This window comes from Perca fluviatilis, chromosome 8, assembly GCF_010015445.1.
Source record: "Perca fluviatilis chromosome 8, GENO_Pfluv_1.0, whole genome shotgun sequence".
Lineage (NCBI taxonomy): Eukaryota > Metazoa > Chordata > Actinopteri > Perciformes > Percidae > Perca > Perca fluviatilis.
Window position 1 is genome coordinate 33,999,503 of NC_053119.1, and position 21,289 is coordinate 34,020,791.

At 41.1% G+C, this 21,289-nt stretch overlaps 1 protein-coding gene across 2 annotated transcripts in view; it reads right to left on the minus strand.

Annotated features, from left to right (window-relative positions):
* hydin (HYDIN axonemal central pair apparatus protein) overlaps positions 1-21,289 on the minus strand; it is a 137,266-nt gene that overhangs the window by 17,199 nt on the left and 98,778 nt on the right. The window contains exons 49-73 of one of the 2 annotated variants that reach the window (XM_039809874.1): positions 20,573-20,794; positions 20,267-20,458; positions 18,831-19,072; positions 18,540-18,722; positions 16,533-16,652; positions 15,922-16,081; positions 15,587-15,759; positions 15,190-15,388; positions 11,141-11,234; positions 10,851-10,944; positions 10,533-10,701; positions 10,294-10,376; positions 9,873-10,028; positions 8,712-8,817; positions 6,543-6,747; positions 5,486-5,718; positions 5,241-5,398; positions 4,886-5,078; positions 4,572-4,680; positions 3,346-3,585; positions 1,980-2,122; positions 1,038-1,262; positions 784-944; positions 419-513; positions 39-270 (exon numbers count right to left, since the gene is read on the minus strand). In XM_039809874.1, the coding sequence (XP_039665808.1) occupies positions 39-270; positions 419-513; positions 784-944; positions 1,038-1,262; positions 1,980-2,122; positions 3,346-3,585; positions 4,572-4,680; positions 4,886-5,078; positions 5,241-5,398; positions 5,486-5,718; positions 6,543-6,747; positions 8,712-8,817; positions 9,873-10,028; positions 10,294-10,376; positions 10,533-10,701; positions 10,851-10,944; positions 11,141-11,234; positions 15,190-15,388; positions 15,587-15,759; positions 15,922-16,081; positions 16,533-16,652; positions 18,540-18,722; positions 18,831-19,072; positions 20,267-20,458; positions 20,573-20,794 (4,187 nt within the window). Of the gene's footprint in view, positions 1-38; positions 271-418; positions 514-783; positions 945-1,037; positions 1,263-1,979; positions 2,123-3,345; positions 3,586-4,544; positions 4,681-4,885; positions 5,079-5,240; positions 5,399-5,485; positions 5,719-6,542; positions 6,748-8,711; positions 8,818-9,872; positions 10,029-10,293; positions 10,377-10,532; positions 10,702-10,850; positions 10,945-11,140; positions 11,235-15,189; positions 15,389-15,586; positions 15,760-15,921; positions 16,082-16,532; positions 16,653-18,539; positions 18,723-18,830; positions 19,073-20,266; positions 20,459-20,572; positions 20,795-21,289 lie in introns of both variants that reach the window. The other variant, XM_039809873.1, reaches the window with a different exon arrangement.

Genomic DNA, 21,289 nt, shown 5'->3' on the forward strand with positions numbered 1-21,289 from the left:
CCTTGGTCTACTCTTTGTTCTTGAACAATTTACTGTACCTGCTGAACAGCCTGCCCTGAAACTGGGCCACTTCCAGAGGTGAAAAGTAAATGCTGAAATTCTGAACAGCGCCAGGCTTTATGGCTCCTATGCTGGGCTCAATGCTGATGGGCGGAAGCTCAGGATTTTCCATCAGAAGAGATGACCCGCTGGCCAGAGCGCTGGCAGGATGGGCTCCAGTTAACACTTCTGTTGACCTGCTGTCTGGTCCAGGTAAGGTAAGGGTCCCATCTGTTCACATTTAAATACAGTTTCAACCTCCAGTTTTGAAAAGCATTCAAATGTAAAATGTCAAAGGTCAACCTTGGAACATAATGCTACAGCAATACCAGTTAATGCCGATATTCAAGCATGATATACAATAATATTACTGTAGTACCTCTTTGGTCATTGTTTACTACGCTGTTCTTTGGATCCATGAGGACTTGCCAGGAGAATTCCAGTTTGACAGTGCCATGATTCACTATCTGCAATCTGCACAGACACACGCACACTTTTTTTTTATTCAGGATTTTGTTATATGTTATGAGCGCTTCACTACTGTGATCACTGTGATAGTGTTAGAAGTGTTAGATGGTGTGTAATGGGATGACATGCACCATGAGGTCTAGTGTGAGCTCAGAGCATCATTTTGATTATCAGTATTTTTATCATCTTTAGAATCTGATCCCTCAGGATGCCTGAACAATTTATCTATATAGTTGAAACAGCATATAATGCATATATACCCAGAGCCTGACTTACTGGTGGAGCCTGGTTTGGTAAAGCAGAGTGTCTTTGAAGTGGATGGTGTTGGTGTTGCAGCTGAACTTCACATAGTCACAAACTGCGCTGATACGCAGTTCCAACTCCCTGTGGGAGCCCTCAACCACAGTGCAGCACGGTTCAGGATCTGTCTTTATCACCTGCAGGCAAACATATACATGTTTGCTTAACTTTAAATGTGAACTTGTAACTATCTCTTCACTTGACATCTCTTTCACAGTCAACATGTTTACCTTATTCTTCCCAGGCTGCTGTGGTGCTACTGAAGCCTGCTTGGCAGAACTCGGCCACTGCAGCGTCCTCTGGCAGTCGTCCCAGTCAGCCACCTGCTCTAGTGGCTGCAGGAACTCAACCTTACTAACCTTGCATCTCATTGGCTGTCTGTTCAGAGTCACTGGCTGATTGGAGCAAAAGGTGACAGTCACTTCCTTAGAACAACCAGCATGAAGGTGTCCCACCTGAAAGAAAAAGCAGATTTTTTTTGATCACATGCAGCCAAGTATTATCCTAAGGCCGGTTACACACTGGATGCGTCGCGCAAGCGTGTCAGCTGCGTGGCGTGTCCGTTTATATTTCGGCTCCCATGTTAACAGGTTAGAGCTGACACACTGCCTGTGTGACACGCACGTCTCAGGCTCGAGCCGCGCCGAAAATGCGTGCCTGCTAGAAATAGGACCGACGCCTATTTAATTAAGCGTGCTGGAAGCGTTTCCAGGCAAAATAGAATACAAAAAGATGTTTAATACATATTAATAAATGACATGTTGATGTTTGGAAGTCTCTAGGTTTTGATATAAATGTAATTTAAAAAAGAAAATTGATTTTGTAATACTGCACCTGTCAATACAGAACGAAATATTCTGTAGCCTATTTTGCCGTCAATACTGCCGACGTTGTCTTTGCTGTAATCAAATATATATATATATATTTTATCAATGGGAAACATACGTGTCCAGACAAGACTAGCAGCAGCAGCACTGCGTCAGACACCTTTCTGGTGTGTAAAGACAGAAAATGCCACGCAGCTGACACACAACAGAAACGCCACGCACACGCCACGCAGCCAGTGTGTAACCGGCCTAAGCACAAAAAAAGCATAGTTTAGGATTCATTCAACTTCATTAAAAAGTTGTTTAAACCCACCCCTCTTCTATAGCCATGTAGTTCTGCTTTACCTGGGGTGAAAAGAAGACATGGGGTCCGACAGGAGGCCACTCAAACCTCACTGCCTGGCTGCTGCTGTGGTTGGTCATGGTGAAACTCTCTTGGTAGGGACAATCAACATGGCAGTCAGCGAAATTCAGCAGCTCATAATTACCTGCAAGAAAGAAATAGGCTTTGTAGAAAAATCCGGGATAAGAAACAAGCTTCCATATTAATAAATTATGACACAGCATTTCTATGTGCACAATTCAGTGGTGGAATGTAACTAAGTACATTTACTCAAGTGCTGTACTTTAGTACAAATTTGAGGTACTTGTACTTTACTTGTCTTTTCATGCCACTTTCTACTTCTACTTCACTACACTTCAGAGGGAAATATTGTACTTTTTACTCCACTAAATTAATCTGGCAGCTTTAGTTACTAGTTACTTTCCAAATTAAGATTTTTGCACACAAAACATATGTAGTTTCTACGGTGTGTTATAATAAATTAACCCTCTTGTTGTCCTCGGGTCAAATTTGACCCATTTTCAAAAGTTTCTATATCAGAAATGTGGGTGTCTTTCAACGGGGTCGAAAAAGACGACCAAAACATTGAAAAATAATTTTCATTTTAAATTTTAAGACTCATAAAGTTGCATGGTCTACGGGAGGACAACACAAGGGTTAAACTACCCAACAACAAGTACAGCTGAAATGATTGGCCGATTAAACACTTTTGATTGTTGATTGACAGAACTGTTTTGATCGTTTACCGTCTCTAAAATGTGAGGAATTTTCTGCATTGAGTACATTTTCCTGATGATATTTACATACCTTTACTTAAGTAACATTTTCAATTCAGGATTTGTACTTGTAACAGATTATTTTACAGTGTGGTATTAGTACTTTTACTCAGGTACAGGATTTGAATACTTCTTCCACCAATGACACAATCAGGGAGTGACTGCTACTCTGGCTAATTAATAACCCTACTTTACACCTAGAGCTGGGCGATATGGAGAAAATCAAATATCACAATATTTTTGACTAAATACATCTATTGAGGCAATATTGTAGGGCTGACTATTGGTGCTTTCACAAAATATTAACACAATGGGAATTGTGATAAATAATCATCAGTAATGTGGATACAATGACTAAGTGGGTAAAGGCAAATAATAGAACAGCTAGAACAGTCAGAAAGTTCAGAAAATGACTTCACTTTACTGTAACGCAGCCTTTAAAACCACGTGTCATATCACGATATTGAAAATGTAATAAGACATCTAGCCTTATGTATCGATGTCAATATAATATATTGCTCAGCCTTATTTACACCTTGCCCTTTTCATTCCCATCACATGATTTGTGTCCTGCCCTCCTTTCTTCTCTTACCTCCCTCATTATCTTCCTGATCTATTATCTGTGACGGCCTTGGGATGTTGTCAAGAGAGACAATTCCCAGGTAAGCTTCCCCGGCCACTTGTATCACGGTGTTGCTGTACTGGTTGTCCTCCACCTGCAGTGACATATTGGCCTTGACACTCAGGGGTTTGTCAGAGCAGAAGCTGACCTCAAACTCCACCTGCTGGTTAACATTCAGCCTCAGGGTGGCTATGTGCACCAACTGACGCTCTGTGGAAGAAGGAAAAGTGTCACCAATGAGAAACATGGCAATGGCTGTCTCTAGCATAGGAAATAATCCTATTTTGAGCTCAGAAAAAGACGGACTTTTAGTGCAAAATAACAGTATCCCAGTATACTGTATTTTCAGTGAAAACAGAAACACGTTTCTGGATTCATTTGTAAATGTGATTTTTCTCCATAAATGTGTTTGTTTGATTCGGGCTGGATTTAATTGACGTTATTGTTTTAATGTGAATCTGTTTGTTTTGTGGTCTCTCACTTTATTGTAAAGCACTTTAAGCTACAGTATGTGTATGCAAGGTGCTTTACAAATAAAATAATAGGTTTATTATTATTATTATTATTATTATTATTCATAAGCACCTTCAGATTTGTGTGTATAGCATAAATTCCATTGTGTGAATTGCTAACTACTAATTGTTTGAGTGGCAGGGAGTTTTACAGGTTGAGGTTGTACAAATTTGAGGTACTTGTACTTTACTTGAGTCTTCTCTTTTCATGGCAGTTTTTACTTCTATTCCACTTCATTTCAGAGAGAAACAGTGTACTTTTTGCTCCACTACATTCACCTAACAGTTTTAGTTACTAGTTACTTTACAAATGAATATTTTTGAACAGAAAACACACATAGTTTATAAAATACAATGTTTTATTATAATTTAAACTACCCAACAATACCTATAAGCCTATAAGAAGAGCTGAAATTATTAGCCGATTAAACACTTAGTTGATTGACAGATCTGTTTGATGGTTTCCAGTTTCTAAAATGGGAGGATTTTTCTGCATTGAGCACTTTTACCTTTAAAACTTTAATACTATTTTTTCCTGATGTTACTTACATACTTTTACTTAAGTAACATTTTCAATGCAGGACTTTTACTTGTAACAGAGTACTTTTACAGTGTGGTATTAGTTCTTTTACTTAAGTAAAGGGTCAGAATACTTACTGGCACTGGATCCTCTGGGGGTTGTACCTGCGCTTGTGGTGCCCTCAATCTGTGTGGAGTGGATCGAGCTGCAAGTGTTGCCAGGAGCAGCTTTGAGGGAGAACACTCCATGTTTATCCAGCATGTCAATCTGGACCTGCACGACAGACGCAAAGCAACCTTTATTGACAAAGTCCCCTATTATCTACCGTATCTACTGTATTACGTTTGTGTTTTACATACAGTTTTTAGTTCAGATTTTAGTTGTCTCATAGCTAAAGTAAGAAAATATGGAATGCCGCTAAAAGAAAATGTTAAATCTATAATAAAATAAGAGGACAAAGGAATATGTCTCCTCCCACCTTAGCTGGAACATTTCCATCATTTAGCAGAACCACGGGCCGGGTATGCCTGCGCCCTGCCAATACTTTGAGCTGCAGCATTGGGCTTCCTCTGCTGTTCCTCAGAGCTGGACGCACCACACACACACTGGGCAGAGTGCCCTCTCCCACTAGTTCGAACTCCAGCACCTTGCTCTTGAATGTCGGTGTCATTCTGGATCGGACAGAGAAAACAGTAGGTTGGCAGTGGCCAGCATGGCATATTAAGAGGTGATAATTTTATCTTACTACACTCACAGTAGTTGTAGAAATAAATGGGCAAACAAACAAACAGCAGAGAGAACATTGAAGTAGCATACACACACAAATCATGTACCTGCTGGTAACATCCATTGTGACCTCAAATATAGCACTGTATTGCTGCATCGTCTGGGGTGTGAAGGTGACCACAGCGAACATGTGTGACTGGCTGGGAATGCTCAGGGTTGTAACAGCCAAATCAAAAACTCCCAGGCTGCCTGCGCTACGGGACATCTGTAAGGAAATACAGTATATGTTTTGACATGCTAATACAGTATATGTTTTGAGTTATACTCCTGTACGCATTTATACATGCCTTACCTTAGTGGCAAAAGATTTGATGGCCAAGCTGAGCACACAGGGCACCTTGCTGTTGTTGGAGAGTTTGAAGCGCGCCTGGGCAGTTCGCCTGACCAGGACTTTGTTGAAAATAAACTTGTTCTCATCCCGGACGTAAATGCCTTCAGCATTGCAAAACTGCTCAGAGGACAGCTGACTACTGTTGTGGCACAGATGGTGTTCCTCAAAGACAGAAGCCATGTCTAACACTATACCTGGGAAACAAAAAAAAAAGAAAAAAAAGAGAGAAGAGAGTCAGATACAGTATTAGTCAAAGGTGATTGATGTACTGTTGACCCTCTAAATGTTTACAATGTCAATGCGTTTGTGATCCTTAAGGCTGTTTTATGGTTCTGTGGAGGCTCCGTGCAGAGCTTTCGCCGTAGCCTACGTAAGTGGCCTGATGTTTATAACTTGTGCGCTGGTGTGTGCGTCGAGCCGGCATGTGTGTGTGATTGTGTGGAGTGGGTGATAGAGCGAGGGAGAAGTGAGAGAATGATGGCGATTAGCTTCGGAGCGAGTACTGACTCTAGAGTCATAGTGAGAGAAACAAAGTTTCCCCTGTGTTTTCTGACCACGGTGGTAAATCTGTAGCAGGAAAAGTTAACCCTCTCCTTGATTTCATGTTGTTTATGGAGAAGGAGAACCAGGAAATGAGTCGGGGAAAATGGAACGCTACTAAGCCACGGCCGAGCGACGTGCGTTGCTGCGATGTATAGTTACTTTTTTCGAGAGGTGCACATCAGGCTCCGGCGTAGACGCAGAGGGGTCTGCGGGGGTACACCGTTGATTCAACGCAGAAGCATAAAACAGGCTTTAAGGTGAAACTTTCTGATGAAAGATAAGATAACCTAGATGACATGAGTTTTTAGATTCTGATATAGCACAGAAATAGAAACAGCAGTAAGTTTTCTTCTGAATGGTAACAGTTTGTGCCTATCTTAGTGATCTCAGGAGAATTGAGCCTTTTGGAAGCAAGTGGCAACTTTCTTCAGGTTTATTATTCAAAGAAGACAAAATAGCGTTGCACAGCTCTCACCTGGCTTACAGACTTCAGCCAGCAGCCTGTACGGTATGCCATCAGGCTGGTCTGAGGGGTCACGGTCACTGATGTCAATGAGCAAACCCTGGTTCCAGTTGCCCAGCTGTTCAGCGACACAGTCCACTGTAACCACCTGCTGAGACCCTGGCTGCAAGCACCCTGTGCAGGGAGACACTGAGAACAGCCCCATGGTGAGGCGATTCTGGAGAGAGAAACATGGGAAGATTGGAGAGTTACAGATGGGAATACTGGGGAAAACTACTTTCTACAGTTGCTGAAGTGCCTTCCTGATGTTAGCGGCTAACTAATCAACATCTCACAGAACTTCATCTGAATGTGTTATCATTTTGTGGGGTTTTGTTTTGGAATTCCTCTCGGCGCCTCCTGTTCTGCAGTTCCGCTCTCCGCATGAACTGTTACTGATGCGCTGGCAGGGGCGCCTGTTTTACCAAAACACAAATATCAACAAAACCATTGGGAAAAAAATATTAAAAATAAAAAATCCTATTTTTTGCTGGTGTGGCCGGAGTTTTTAGATCCTCTAGGACAGGGGTTCTCAAACTTTTTTCAATAATGTACCCCCTTTGAATTGTGTTTTTAAGCCAAGTACCCCCTGACCAGCGCAAAACATTTTTACATTTATATAAAGAAAAACAATACAGTGTCGGCAGTGATAGACTTACTAAACAACAACCTTGTAACTGAAAAACATTTAAATGCTACATTTCAAATGTTCAGAATCCATCACCTAATTCATTCATTATTATAGTATAACTATTTTAGGAATTATGCATGACATTCTTTTAAATGAGCATTTTGCAAAAAGATCACGTACCCCCTGCAGTACTCCAAAGTACCCCCAAGGGTACGCATACCCCCATTTGAGAAACACTGCTCTAGGACGTGGCCATTGTGGAGGTCTGCACTCTCAGATTGCCCTTCTAGTTTATTTATCATTTTGAAATGTATCATAGAACTTTTCAGAGCAGACATTTTGACTTGTCATCTCAGGAAAAGCCCAGGAGGAACTTATAAAAATAACTGCTTAGTTCCTGTAATCAACAATTAACTACATCTGTATTTGACAAGTTACAATACTGCTGCAAAAAACATCTGTTCTACGTTAGTAAATGTGTACAAATCTAACATTAAGTTTGATCAATTAATACAAAACATTATTAAGGTTGTTTTGTGTGGCCGGGATAGCTCAGTTGGTAGAGCAGGTGCACATATATAGAGGTTTACTCCTCGACGCAGCGGGCCCAGGTTCGACTCTGACCTACAGCCCTTTGCTGCATGTCATTCCCCCCCTCTCTCCCCTTTCATGTGTTCATCTGTCCTGTGGAATTAAAGGCCTAAAATGCCCTAACTGATGATGGTTATGTTTGTTTGATTCATTTTAAAATACACGACTAGGCTAGATAGACTAGAGACTAGAGAAATATATGCTTTTTTGTCATTTGGGTGAATTGACCATTTATGACCTACAATCTCTCTTGCTATGCTATGCATGCATTGTATTTAACACAATGACACCAATCCCCAAAATGTAAAAGAACACACATGATGGAAGCTAACAAGCATGTCATCCCTTTTCAATGATTATCTCTGCGGGAAAATAGTAAAGGATTTTCTAGTCCATATAGCATTCTGGGATCGGAGAAAAACATGCTCTGTTTTATGGGCATTTCGTTAAACCAATCACAATCGTCTTGGACGGTGCTAAGCGCCGCAAGGAGCCCTGGTGACGCTGAAAAATAGCCTCGGGAAGGAACTTGTTTTGGTGGAACAACGATCAAAAGTTGTTTTAGTACAGAAAACTCTGATTGGACAGATAGTCTAGTTAGCGGTCTGGATTCACCCTGCAGAGATCTGAGGAGCAGTTAAACATAGTCCTCATAAATCCACCAGAGTTTAAAATTACAACACAAAGGAAGAGGAAGGTAACGGACGCCCGGCCGATAAGAGTGACATCCGGCGCAATTTCCGGCGGCAACAGAGCAATCCCTGAAGTGGAAAGTCGTGGATATAGACCAGGGCTTTTCTAATGAGCTCTCCTACATTCTTAGAAAACATGAAGAAACATGGAGAGGACTGTCCAAACAATACAAAACCTTAAATGAATAGGCACCATCATTGTTGTCATCTGTACAAGCAGTCTCTCACCTGTGTAATATTCATGTCTTTTAATAAGGTCTCGCGTCTCGCTTTGCTACTTGCACCAGTGGGTCTCTCTGAATGGCTCTCTTGAAGAATCTTACTCCATGGACCCCTGAGACCAGAACAAAGGGACACAAACAACAATTAATTTTGAACATCTTTAAGCAAACTGATATTAGAGAAGGACTATGACAGTTTTAAGACCTTCCCCTCCTCATCATTTCAGGCAGCAATGTCCACCTCTGACAGTTCACAGTTTACAGGTGGACAATAAGTTGCGTTGGCATTTACCAAAGATTTGTACCTTTCCGGAGTCATAGCTGATCAGATAAGTAAATGTTGGAATCCATCCAGGTCCACAATGCATGTTAACATTTTTTAATGCAATACATTGTACATTTCATCACGTTAAAACAGTCTAAGCACTACAACCTAGCCGTGAAACATAATTGCTGAGAGCAAAAACTAATATGTTTTAGTTCTTCATTGTAATTTATGCACACAATGTTATTTGTTAAATTATAATACTGTATGTAATGAGCAATTTAAAGGAGAGTACCAGAGAGATGTTTTATCTTTAAAATGATATTGGACCCAGTGAGAGCCCACACAAGCCACATTAGGTTTTATTACCCCTTCCTTTTCAGTAAGGTACTGCAAGTTGTTTGTGCCTGCCGATACTGTTTACTGTAAAGCCAACACAATCACACTAAGGGCTCTAGTCTTGCTCACAACTTAATAGGAATTACATATAATGAAGTGATATACATTGGCAATTTTAGACTATATTGTTTCCGAATTGTATTGTTTTTGCTTTCACATCACAGGACTTCACCATAAAGGCTGCATATTCCCTCTAGTCAAGGCAATAAAACATTGGCAGGGATGGCAACACAAGGATGCTCCAATGGAACTTCATTTGTAAGGTGTATTACATTTTAAAGTAATATGGGATTTATCACATATGGCAGCAAAAATTGTTCTGTGTGTACACTATCTCATCACCAAGCCAACAACAACTTCCTTGAGCTGCTAGTTTTAAATCTCTTTGACATTTGATTTGTCATTTTAAAGCATGTATTTTTTTAATGACCATGTCAACCAAGGTTTTGAAAAAAGTGTTAGCCCTTGTGTCTCTGTGTGTGTGTGTGTGTTCTGTTCTCCTACCCTGGCTTCACTGGTGGCACAGGGTCAGTGATCATGCGGCAAATATTAAAACGGCTGTCAAAGAGTCCATTGTTCTCTATAGTGAAGCTCTGGCTTTTCTTGGAGCCATAGACCAGTGGTCCGAAGTCGATGTCACATGCAGGTGTGATTTTGTACCTAAAGGACCACACAGCAATTCACAATTTGTTTTTTTTTGCTGACACTCAGAACAGCCTCCTTACAAATGCACTCTGAAAAAATTCTGTAAAGCAAAATATATACTGACTATAATTTGAAATGGTACAAACACAAAGAAAGATAATCAACAGAATCTAAAAATAAAGTTTAGTGAGGGGTATGACACAATCTAAATCGGAATTAATTGTAATAATCCTTCTTAATTACTGATACACAAAAGAGACAAAATGAAACAAGACTTAACCTGGAGAAGACAGCCATGACTGAAACCTTGATGGCTAGGATGGCTATGGGTTCTCCTCCATTCCTAATGTTGGGTTCAATCACCTGCAGAAGGAGACAAATTTATTCTTAACTGGAGTGCATTCTAAACCGTTTCCTTCAGCCAGAGACAGGCAAAACTAAGGTTACAAAATCCTTTTCCATTCCACAATGACTTTAATATATATTTGAACCTCCCCCTCTGTAATACTTGTCTCTGACCTGGCAAGGAAGGACAGGTTGCTCTATAATTAGGACTTCTGAATTTGGTCTGCAGAGGATTTGCACTGTTGTGAGTTTATCGTGGGGCAATAAAGTACCACTCTGGGGGGACACCGTGAAAATGGATTCTAGGTTTGGCTGGTTTGGGTCGGTCCGCTGAAATATAAACCTTGTGAAAAGAAAAAAATTCAATTAAACAACTTTATTAGTTTCATGGTGAGTCCAAATTTACTTACAGTGATGTAAAAAGCACAACTCAAACTGATACTTTAATATTATGGTGCACTCTTTAGTCAAAAAGTAGCAATTCCAACTTACTTGTAAGCTATTTCATATTTCCCTTGGTTTTTCAGCCTGAGAGACAGTTTGGCCTCTTCAAAAACTTTAATGGTTCCAAAGTCCAGACAGCCATCTGCCACAGAAACAAGCGTATAGTATATCATTTTAATTATTTTGACATCAGGGCTGTGACTCAGTCACTCTTCTGGATTAAAATCTCAGTATGGACTACATGCGCTTTAATAGAATTAAACGCCTTGGAAATTAGAGGAGGCGCAAATTTACTTTGACCTTTACATGAAATGATAGTAAACTCTACCAGTTTGTACCTGGTGTTATATCCAGAGCTATGTCATAGGCTTCAGCTGTGACCTGTATGTTTTCTGTGTGTACGATGCCCAGAATCTTCTCCAAATCGGATACCTGAATCAAAACACACAGCACATACTGTAAACATACAAACACCTACTGTAGCGGGAACTACCACAGAGGCAGAGAAGTACTTTGTCAGATATGATGTAGAGTAAAAAACACAGTATGCCGGTGCCAGTGGGTTGACTTAATTAGCTCCTTTACATAAACCTAATGCTCTACAAGTACCACTGGTGGTACGCGAGCTCCCTCTAGTGGTACTAGTGGTATAGAATCTCTGATATCTTCTATCTATAAATTGTAGGACTAATTGTCGTTAGTCTGATGGATTTCAAACTTGAAAGGTGTCTTGCTACGGGCACGAGTAAGTGCAGTGCCAAGTGTGACGCCGTTTGGATTAGAAATGCAAAAGATATCGTCGGTAAAAGAAGCACACATTGGCTTTTGCGGCTGTAGCCGCTGGCCACTCCCCCTTTCTTTCACCCGACGAAATTAAAGGTCCCATGACATGGTGCTCTTTCGATGCTTTTATATAGGCCTTAGTGGTCCCCTAATACTGTATCTGAAGTCTCTTTCCCGAAATTCAGCCTTGGTGCAGAAGTACAACAATGAGCTTTCCTTAGTATGTGCCATTTCTGTGTCTGTAGCTATTGAGGAAGAGAGAGAGGGGGCCAAGGTGGAGGGTGGGGATGTGGTCTTGACCAACTGCCACTTTGCTTGTTTGAAAGCCATGATTTCTCTCTCTCATGGGTGGGCCAAATTCTCTGGCCGGGCAAAGCAGAGAAAGGGGAGGTAACGTGTATGAGGTCATAAGGAGCAAGATTCCAGAACGGCCCATCTGAGCTTTCATTTTCTCAAAGGCAGAGCAGGATACCCAGGGCTCGGTTTACACCTATCACCATTTCTAGCCACTGGGGGACCATAGGCAGGCTGGGGGAACGCATATTAATGTTAAAAAACCTCATAAAGTGAAATATTCATGCCATGGGACCTTTAACTCATGAGTCGCTCATATGACACGAGACAACACTGTCTCTCCCTCTCTCTCTCTCTCTGCGCGCGCACACACACACACACACACACACACACACACACACACACACACACACACACACACACACACACACACAAACAGTCCGGTTCTGGTGGTGATTAGACACAGATATGTGCTGTTTAGCGCTCATAACGGACCGGGTAGGTAGCACACTGCCATGAGTCCATGACGCTGTCTGATTACTCCACATTTTCATTGTGATATTTTGTGATTAGCCTACATTCTGAATCTGCAATGTTCTCTGTCAGGTAAATCAGTCGGTTAGTAGTACTGCCTTGGGCTGCCTTGGACCACTCATACAACACGAGACAACACTGTCTCTCTCTCTCTCTCTCTCTCTCTCTCTCTCTCTCTGCACCACACACACACACACACACACACACACACACACACACACACACACACACACACACAAACAGTCCGGTTCTGGTGGTGATTAATGCAGATAGGCTATGTGCTGTTTAGCGTTCATAACGGGCCAGGTGGGTAGGCCACTGCCAGGAGTCCATGAGGCTAATGTCTGATTACTCCACATTTTCATTGTGATATTTTGTAATTACATTCGGAATCTGAATCCAGTAAATCAGTAAGTCAGTAGTAGGCTATACAGGGAGTTGCATATTACAGTTTTTTTCGATTGCTAAACGACAGTGGGCACAACTGGAGTCACATGTGCAAAACTCTAACTACAGTCTGCACAGCAGCAGTTCATGTGGACCAAACTCTAGTTCATTTTTCATTGCTTGAACACAGTTTTCAAAACTCTACACACTTATCCCATGACTTTAACCACAACGTGCACAACACTGTAGATTTACAGCACTTTGTTCAAATGCTAACACACTGCTGTCAAAACTGTAAACCACACATTCAAAACAGAATAGATTTCAGTCTGGTGCCTATCAAACACTGCTGATTGCAATTTTAGCTGAAAGCCTAAGCAAGTGTCTTATTTTAGACTAGTTAGTGAACATATATGGTATTTATACAGAGAAAGCTCAGAAAGTCTTTTTTTGTATACAAACACCAAATAAGAATGAAACAATTCTACACTGTACTGTTTGAGAGAAACGGGTAAATGTCCAGGTAAGATGTTTGAGGTTATGTACACAGCTATAAAAAAAAGTGAAAAACACTAAATCTTTACAATAGTAAAACTGCGTTCTTACTGTTTTTCAGAAAGTAATGGAGTTGAAAGCAATGGAAACACCACATTCATTTGTATTTAGAGATGATGCAGACATCCAATGTGATGAAGAAAACTTGCCACATGATGTTGGAGAGAGGCAGGATTAGTCACACTATTCGTTGGTACTGTTATGTACCTTTAGTTTTTTTTCCCCAGTAATTCCATAAATTTCTAGAGACAAAATACTTTATTGAAGAAAACTGCTGATTTTCATTCATTCTTGTTTACCTTATGTAAAAATTGGTATGCTATACAATCTATATTTTTTCCTTAAATAAACTGCTGAGTAGTGTCAAGTCACTCAAATTGTTCAAACTGTAAAGATGAAAAAGTTTGTAATTTCTGTATTGGTGTTTGAGGCTAGTGTTTTTACCCTCAGTGTGTTCTGAGTGACAGTGTGTGTTATCTCAGTGAGGCCTGTGCATACTGTTTGAGACGTGTGTTACGAGTTGTGTTGCTTTGAATGAGTTTTGCAGGTGATGTGAACTGTTTAGCTCAGGTGACTGTAGGTAGTGCAGACTGTAGTTTGAGTTTTGCACATGTGACTCCAGTTGTGCCCACTGTCGTTTAGCAATCGGAAAAAACTGTAAGTGGTTTGGGGTCCTTCTGTAAGTCATTCTGGGGTATAATTTGGTTTTGATGAATTCTACAAGCAGCAATACCACAGGCCAGCAATCGTCCCGTTCCAAACAGGCACATTTTCAATGGGCACTGCACTAATATTTTAAAAACATGACATGAATTAATTTAAAAAAATAATACTATAGAAATATTGGTACTACAACATTACCAATAATAATACTTAAACTATGATCAGTTAAAAGTAATTTAAAATAAGTTTGTTTAAGTATAATATTTTTGTTTTGATATCAGCTTGCTAAATTGTTACGTTCATGAATGGAGCGCGCATACATCCATAATTAGTTATGAGATGTGTTGGCAAGATAGTAAGCAGAGGTAAAATAAATGGTTAAAAAACACTTCAATCATGGCTCCTAACAGCAACTCTTAGGTAGAGAAATGTGGATGAGGAGCCCTGTTGAAACTATAGTGGACGAGCACAAGTGCCAGTTGCTGCTTAAGCAGCGGCGGTGAAGTCTCCACAGCACCTGCCAACAGCAAATGATGCAAAACAGTAAGGAGATATGACCGGAGTTACCTCAAATTTGGCTTCTGTTGGAGCGGGACGGAGGAAGTGCAGCGTGGTTGTGGCTGTCGACAATAAATATTGTTTTTAGGAATAAACCTGCCTCATGCGTGAACTGTCCGTAACTGAATAGGGCAATTCTATTTGTTTTTGACGTGGGCCATAATGGTGGTTCTTCAAAGCCTAATATTTTGTGGTACTTGGTGTGAAAAGTTTGAGAAACACTGCTGGAGTCAATCCCCTTTCTTTTGGAGTGATGTCTTTGCTGCTGCTGAATATATTTTACAACCGTAATCTATTGTTAACCTCACAGCGCGCGCGCACACACACACACACACACACACACACACACACACACAACACCCACACAACACACACACACACACACACACACACACACACACACACACACACACACACACACACACACAATACAACTGGCTCGATATTGCTTCGCAGCTGGTGTGATCCCTTCTTTGTTATGGCTCGTGAACGAGCTGGGCATAACACATCACAAGATGGTTTATAGTTACATCAACATTGGAATAGCACTTCCATAATGCATACTGAGCTTAGTTCAAGTTCATACTACTGTACTCCTATAGTTTTACTCCACCTCCAGACGTAAGATCTTCTTAACGTTGAGTGGCCTCCTGGACCTGAAGTGCAAGCTCAGGGGAAAAGAGGAGTTTGGTGAGATAATGCCCTCATCCTGTAGCAAACTGAACTCATCACCCAACTCCTCCACACCCTGTAGCTTCCAAGATACCGGCAGAGCTGTCCTATTATGCAGCGTCACACTACGACTCTCCTGCCTAAAAAGAAGGATGGAAGAAAATAGAAGATAATTGCTGGTATCGCTGTAATTAATGCATAGTATTTTGACTTTATCATGCTGCTTCTCTCTTTGGAAAGGGTTCACTGTGGTTTGTGGAAATCACTTGTCAAGCTATTGTGAAAAAATACTTTTTGTCTTTCCTGAATTAGTATATTATACATATTTATTTTGGTACCTGTGCAGCAAAGTCCTGTCAAAGTGCAAATGCTTGCTTTCCAGCTCCAGCTCTGGCCGAACGCCGCAGCAGGAGACGTTGATGATGACAAGCTCGGGATTGTCCCTGATAGAGCACACAATGCTGTCCTTCATCTGGCCCAGTTTGGTTGGGTAGGCCCACACTGCCAACTCCTGGCAGCAGGACGGAAGAATATTAACATGTACCAATACTATTATAATAGTTATCTGTATTACAATAATGGAAACCAACATATTCTCAACCTGGTATTTCCCTGTGCTATTTTTATCTAGCATTATCAGTTATATGAATGAGAGGTAAGACCTGTACGGTACCTGTTTCTGGTCAGGTTTGAGAGTCATGGTTGGGGGTTCCAGCAGATATGTGGTGGCTTGGCTATCATGCTGGAAACTGAACTGGACCTCAGTCTCCAGTTCAGAATTGTTATGAATCACTAGTCTCTCCATGTTCTCGGGGTACCTATTTTCCTTGTATCTACACAAACACAGCAACATATGTGAATGAGGGCTGGGCAATACATTCATATTATATCAATAACGATATATGAGACTAAATATCGTCTTAGATTTTGGATATTGTAATATTGTAATATGGCATAAGTGTTGTCTGTTTTTCTGGTTTTAAAGGCTGCAGCACAGTAAAGTGAAGTCATTTTCTGAACTTACCAGACTGTTCTCGCATTTATGTTATTTGCCTTTACCAACTTAGTCATTATATCCACATTATTGGTAAATATTTATCTAAAATCTCATTGTGTGAATATTTAACTCAATATCGTTAAAATATCGTCATTGAGGTATTTGGTCAAGAATATTGTGACATTTTATTTTCTCCATATCGCCCAGCCCTTATGTGAATCTGCATATAAAGGCAAAGACTGATACAAACACACTAAGCTATCCACAGCAATCCCTCTGCCTCTCACCTGTCTCTGGTCTTGCCACAGAGTAATGGTCCAAACTCAAAGTACCCAGGTTTGATCGTGTAAACCTTATGGAGCCCTTCTTCCATTTGTGGTACCTTCTTACTGTGGGCAAAAAGAGTCCTAGGGAAAGCATAGATGGTAACTTTAGGTCCAATTGAAATCACATTTAGTCATCCATTCTTGCAGTCAAAAATTATGTCAATGCGTTTTTATTATTTATTTTTCTAGTATTTATTATTTATAATAAATAAATATAAAAATATTAATATTAATATTTTTCTATTTTTAAAAGAAAGAAAAAGAGGACAATGAGATCATAATGGAGAGAGGTAAATGGAAGGCAGCATTATTAAGAACTGGCGAGCTTCTTGGAACTAGTCTATGTGAAAATCTGATGGTGCTGTTTGGTAGGGGGGCATGAACAAATCCAGTGAGCAGCAAGAAAAAAGAAAGTCTTTAGAAACAAGGTAAATTGGCTTTATTAAATCTGGCACATTCTTACTAGAATAAGATAATAAAAAAAAAAAACTCACTTCAGCCTTCTTCAGGAAGTACGTAGCAGTCGTCGCCAGTAACTTCCTGAAGAAGGCTAGACGCCGAAATGCATTGAAGTGATGTTTTTTTTTAATATTATTCTAGTTAGAATGGGCCAAATGTAAAGGCATTTTACCAGTGCCTTGGATTTTTGTCTTAATGCTCATTTAATTATTGTGTACTGTCCAAGATAGTAGCAGTCTAAGGGCCCTATCTTGCACTCGCAATTGCCTTTGTACACCGACGCATGTATCATTCCTATTTTGCACCCGACGCACAGCGGACTTTTCCCTCCACAGACGCACGTCGGTAAATTAGGGAATGTATTTGCGCTCCCGGGGGCATGCTTCTCTCATCTAACGGACACAGCAGTTCCCATTTTTGCAAACCATACATAATTACAAGGAAAAATATTACTGAAAATGCGCTTCAGGTGTTTGGATAGGTCAGGAGGCATTTTACAGTCCTCAACATGTCGCAGCATTCTTTGTGGCTTGTTGTGTTTTACACAACATTTCCATGAATCATGGATGTGTTGATGACATAAATGAGGAAATATTAGAGGACTTAAGGAGACGTGATGTTGAACTACGGTGGGATTGGACACTCCGGCGGGATCTGGTCCGGGAGTGGCAATGCGCTCCTGGTGGAGCGGGTGGACGGAAAAGGAGTGGGGGGAGGAGGAAGGGGCACAACAGGAGCAGGTGGTGCGTTTGGAGGCCCACGCTCCACGGCTGCAGCAATCCTCTCCATACATACAGGAGATGCGCCCGAGAGGCCGCAGCAACATCGCCACCCGGTCAAGACGGGCATTTATTACTTTGCTGCATCCCGGAGAGCTCCTGCTGGCGTGCGCCAGGCAAATCTGCCGTCATAATAGCAATCCGCCATGGAACACCCTGCTCTTAAAGGGAATGTGAGATGACGCTCTGATTGGTTTATTGCAAGTTACGCCCAAACCACACCTAGCTACTTCAGACCAACCCATTTTAGATTTGCGTCGGGCGCAAGAGTCATTTATCCCGCCGGTATAATAGCAACAGCGCCCGAGATCCGCCCACAAAGCTACTTTCGCGTTTGATACTTGCGATTCACATTGTTAAAATAGGGCCCTAAGACACATTGATGTATTGACTATTTCATATTAATTACGTAAAGCCTGGACTCAGAGTGACTCATGCATGCCACTGGATATGTGTAAAGTTCAAAACATCTCTGTTCTCTGTACTATTCAGACTTCAGGGACAACGTGTCTCTGTCATATGATGAAACGCTTGACCCTAAAGCTGGATAAATAACTCTCACAGCTATTCTCACTCATTTGAGTAAAAGACACCTACATAAAGACAAGTGTTGCCTAAAAGTCTTCTATTTCTTATATTGTTATCTGGGATAACCCCTTCTTTTCCTCTGCCTTCCCCTTTCTTTACCATTTATATAACCGCATTACGTTATTAAACAATGCTGACTGACATGTAGTCTTTGCAGATGGAGGGATAGGTGCAAATTCCTTTGCAGAAGAGCTGGTAGTGTCTCTGGGTCCCCAGTAGCTCAAAGTTGAAGGTCTGTTCAAACTTCCCTGGGGAGGCTGAGTAGAACCAAATCTTCAGAATCACCTCACCATTGGCTGGTACAATCCAGCGAAATGTTGTCAGGCTAGACACACACACACACAGATTTAGTAAAAGCAATAACAAAAAAGATTAAAAAAAACAAACACAATATGTCCTTATAGTGTGTCTGTGTGTGTGTGTTGTTCCTTGCCTCTGGTTGCGTTTCAGCTCTGAGTTTCCTTGATGTTGGTCTGGTTCAGGGCAGCCAGATGTGGAGGAAATACGTAGAGGAGGGGAGGAAGGCTGTTCCGAAACCTTTGCTTTCGTCTTGTCTGAAGTTTGTCTCTTGCTCTTCTGACTCTCTCTGCCCTTTTTCTCCTTGTCCTTTGTTAGTGCACTCTCCCTAATGCTCTCCTTGGCGTGGCTTTTGGAAAGTGTTGCTGCTGCCTCGTCCTGTAGTGTGTGCACACAAACACCGTTCTGAATCTTTAATGATGACATCTTGTACATCAATTTGTACTTTTGATTTATTGATTGTTGTAATTTGGCATCATAAACGTGCGTGACCATGATAGAGATGAGTGGCGGCTCGTATTTCATAGCAGGTGAATTCTTAGCATAGCCTGACAAGCCAGACCCACATCAAGATGTCTGGGAACTCACCATTGACAGGGCTCAATCCGAGGGATGGGACAAACGGTTGTCTTTCAAATACCTTTTGCACGCAATAGGATAGCGCTACAACCAGGCAGAGCAATGAAGAAGGTAGCGAAGCTAGTTGATAGATTAAACTTTGGCCGTATCCGGTCGGCAAAACTCCGAACACATCTTCCTTTTTTAAGAATGATTTCAGTGCCGTTCTTTGTTCTTTTCTCAAAGAAAAGCTTAACTCCAAGTCTTCCAGAAGACCGCTGTTCCCAGCAGCAGCAGCCATAAGCCCGCCCACCGACTCTATATATGATGTCATTGGTCTGACCAGAGTTTAGTTTTTCCAGCTCGCAAGTCAACGGAGAGTTCCTAGACCCCCCTGGCTGCAAATTAAATTTGCTGCCGCTAGGGTGCGTCTAGATTTCTAGGCTATTCTTAGCACTGATTATTTTTCAAATTAAGATCACATTTCCTGTAAATCCTGCTGCGTCTTGCTATACAAAAAAGTGTTTGTTACCAGATAGTTGCTGGTGCAGGACAAAAAAGTGAATGTTCAAAGAAGGTGAAGTCCGCACAACAGCTTAATGGTCCGGAAAAGTATTTTAATAGGGCAAATAAGGCACACAACATTTTGGCATTTGAGGTGCATTTGATTGCAGTGACCCATGACCCTTATCTGTTTTCATCACATCACATGATCAGAGGTCATGTGATATGTGAAAAATAAACATAAATTGAAATATTTTTTGAACATAGACGTACTAATACTAGTACAACTTCAGATTGGACAATTAAGATAACAAAATAATGACCTCACTGTTTCACTTTACAATCGTTGTGTGCCTTATTTGCACTATTTAAGTATTATTCCGGAGCATTAAGCTGTTGTGCAGACTTCACCTTCTTTGAACATTCTTAGACAAGATTGCCACTTCCACATTGATAATTTTGCACTTGTGTGTTTTAGTGTATATTATTGTGGTGGGAAATTACCATTACCTTTGCATCTTTCCCTGCATCTTTCTTCTTACCACCCTGTTCACTCAGCAATGAGGGGACCAGGAAGGTGAAACAGTTACAGGTGAGTTGACTGTTAGATTGTTCCCTGTTTTTGGGAAAAGGAACCACAGAAAAGCTGGTGGGAGGAGGAATGCGTGGGCCGCTGGGTCCCAACCCCAAATCTTCCAACACCTAATAAGACCAAAGGAAGCAAACAAATTATACAATGGTGATAAACTAGGGAAAAACCAGGCTACATTTTGGGAAGATATATACAGTAAACAGAAACAGAAAAATCTGCCAAACCTCGACCAGTGGAGGCAGGGTGCTGCCTTTGAGCAGCTCTGTGGCACTCGGATAGTCTTTCCCTGTTACATTCAGCACAATGTGAGGGATGAAGTCCTGTGGATTGTCCTGTGGAGACACCTTGCCTCCACCCTTGTCTGATTCAGCTAGTGCTGCAATCTGGCTGGGCATCGGAGACATGATCTTGCTGTTGGATTTCTTGGTCTTCCTGCCAACGGGGGACTGTGCAGACGGGGTAATGATATATAAAGTTGTTGTGTTCCAAATGTTAGCTGTAGTAATACTGAGGCATTCTTTGTCTATGTTAATCTTTCAAGTGTAATGAGGGCAGCTTAATACTAAAGGTTTTCAAATTTCTTCTTGCTGAGTACAATTAGCAAGTATGGTGTAAGACGGTACATGTGCACATTAGGAAAAGTATACCTTTTACACATTTGACCTTCACTCTGGGTATACAAACATGCAACAATACCACTAAAATAGCTTAGTATGACTGAAAGTGTTACCCCAAAATGTATCGTAAGAATACTCAGTTCATGACTTTAACCCTCTTGGGGTATGGGGTATTTTTTCTCCAATATCTGGGTCGCCTGGTTTCCTTGTTTAATGACCTCATCCCTGTGATGCAGAATCAAGTTTCAGACAGACCTCTACAGTGCGACCGTTTCACTCACATTTGCGACTAAAAATAGATGTGTGCAAACTGTAGAATGTATT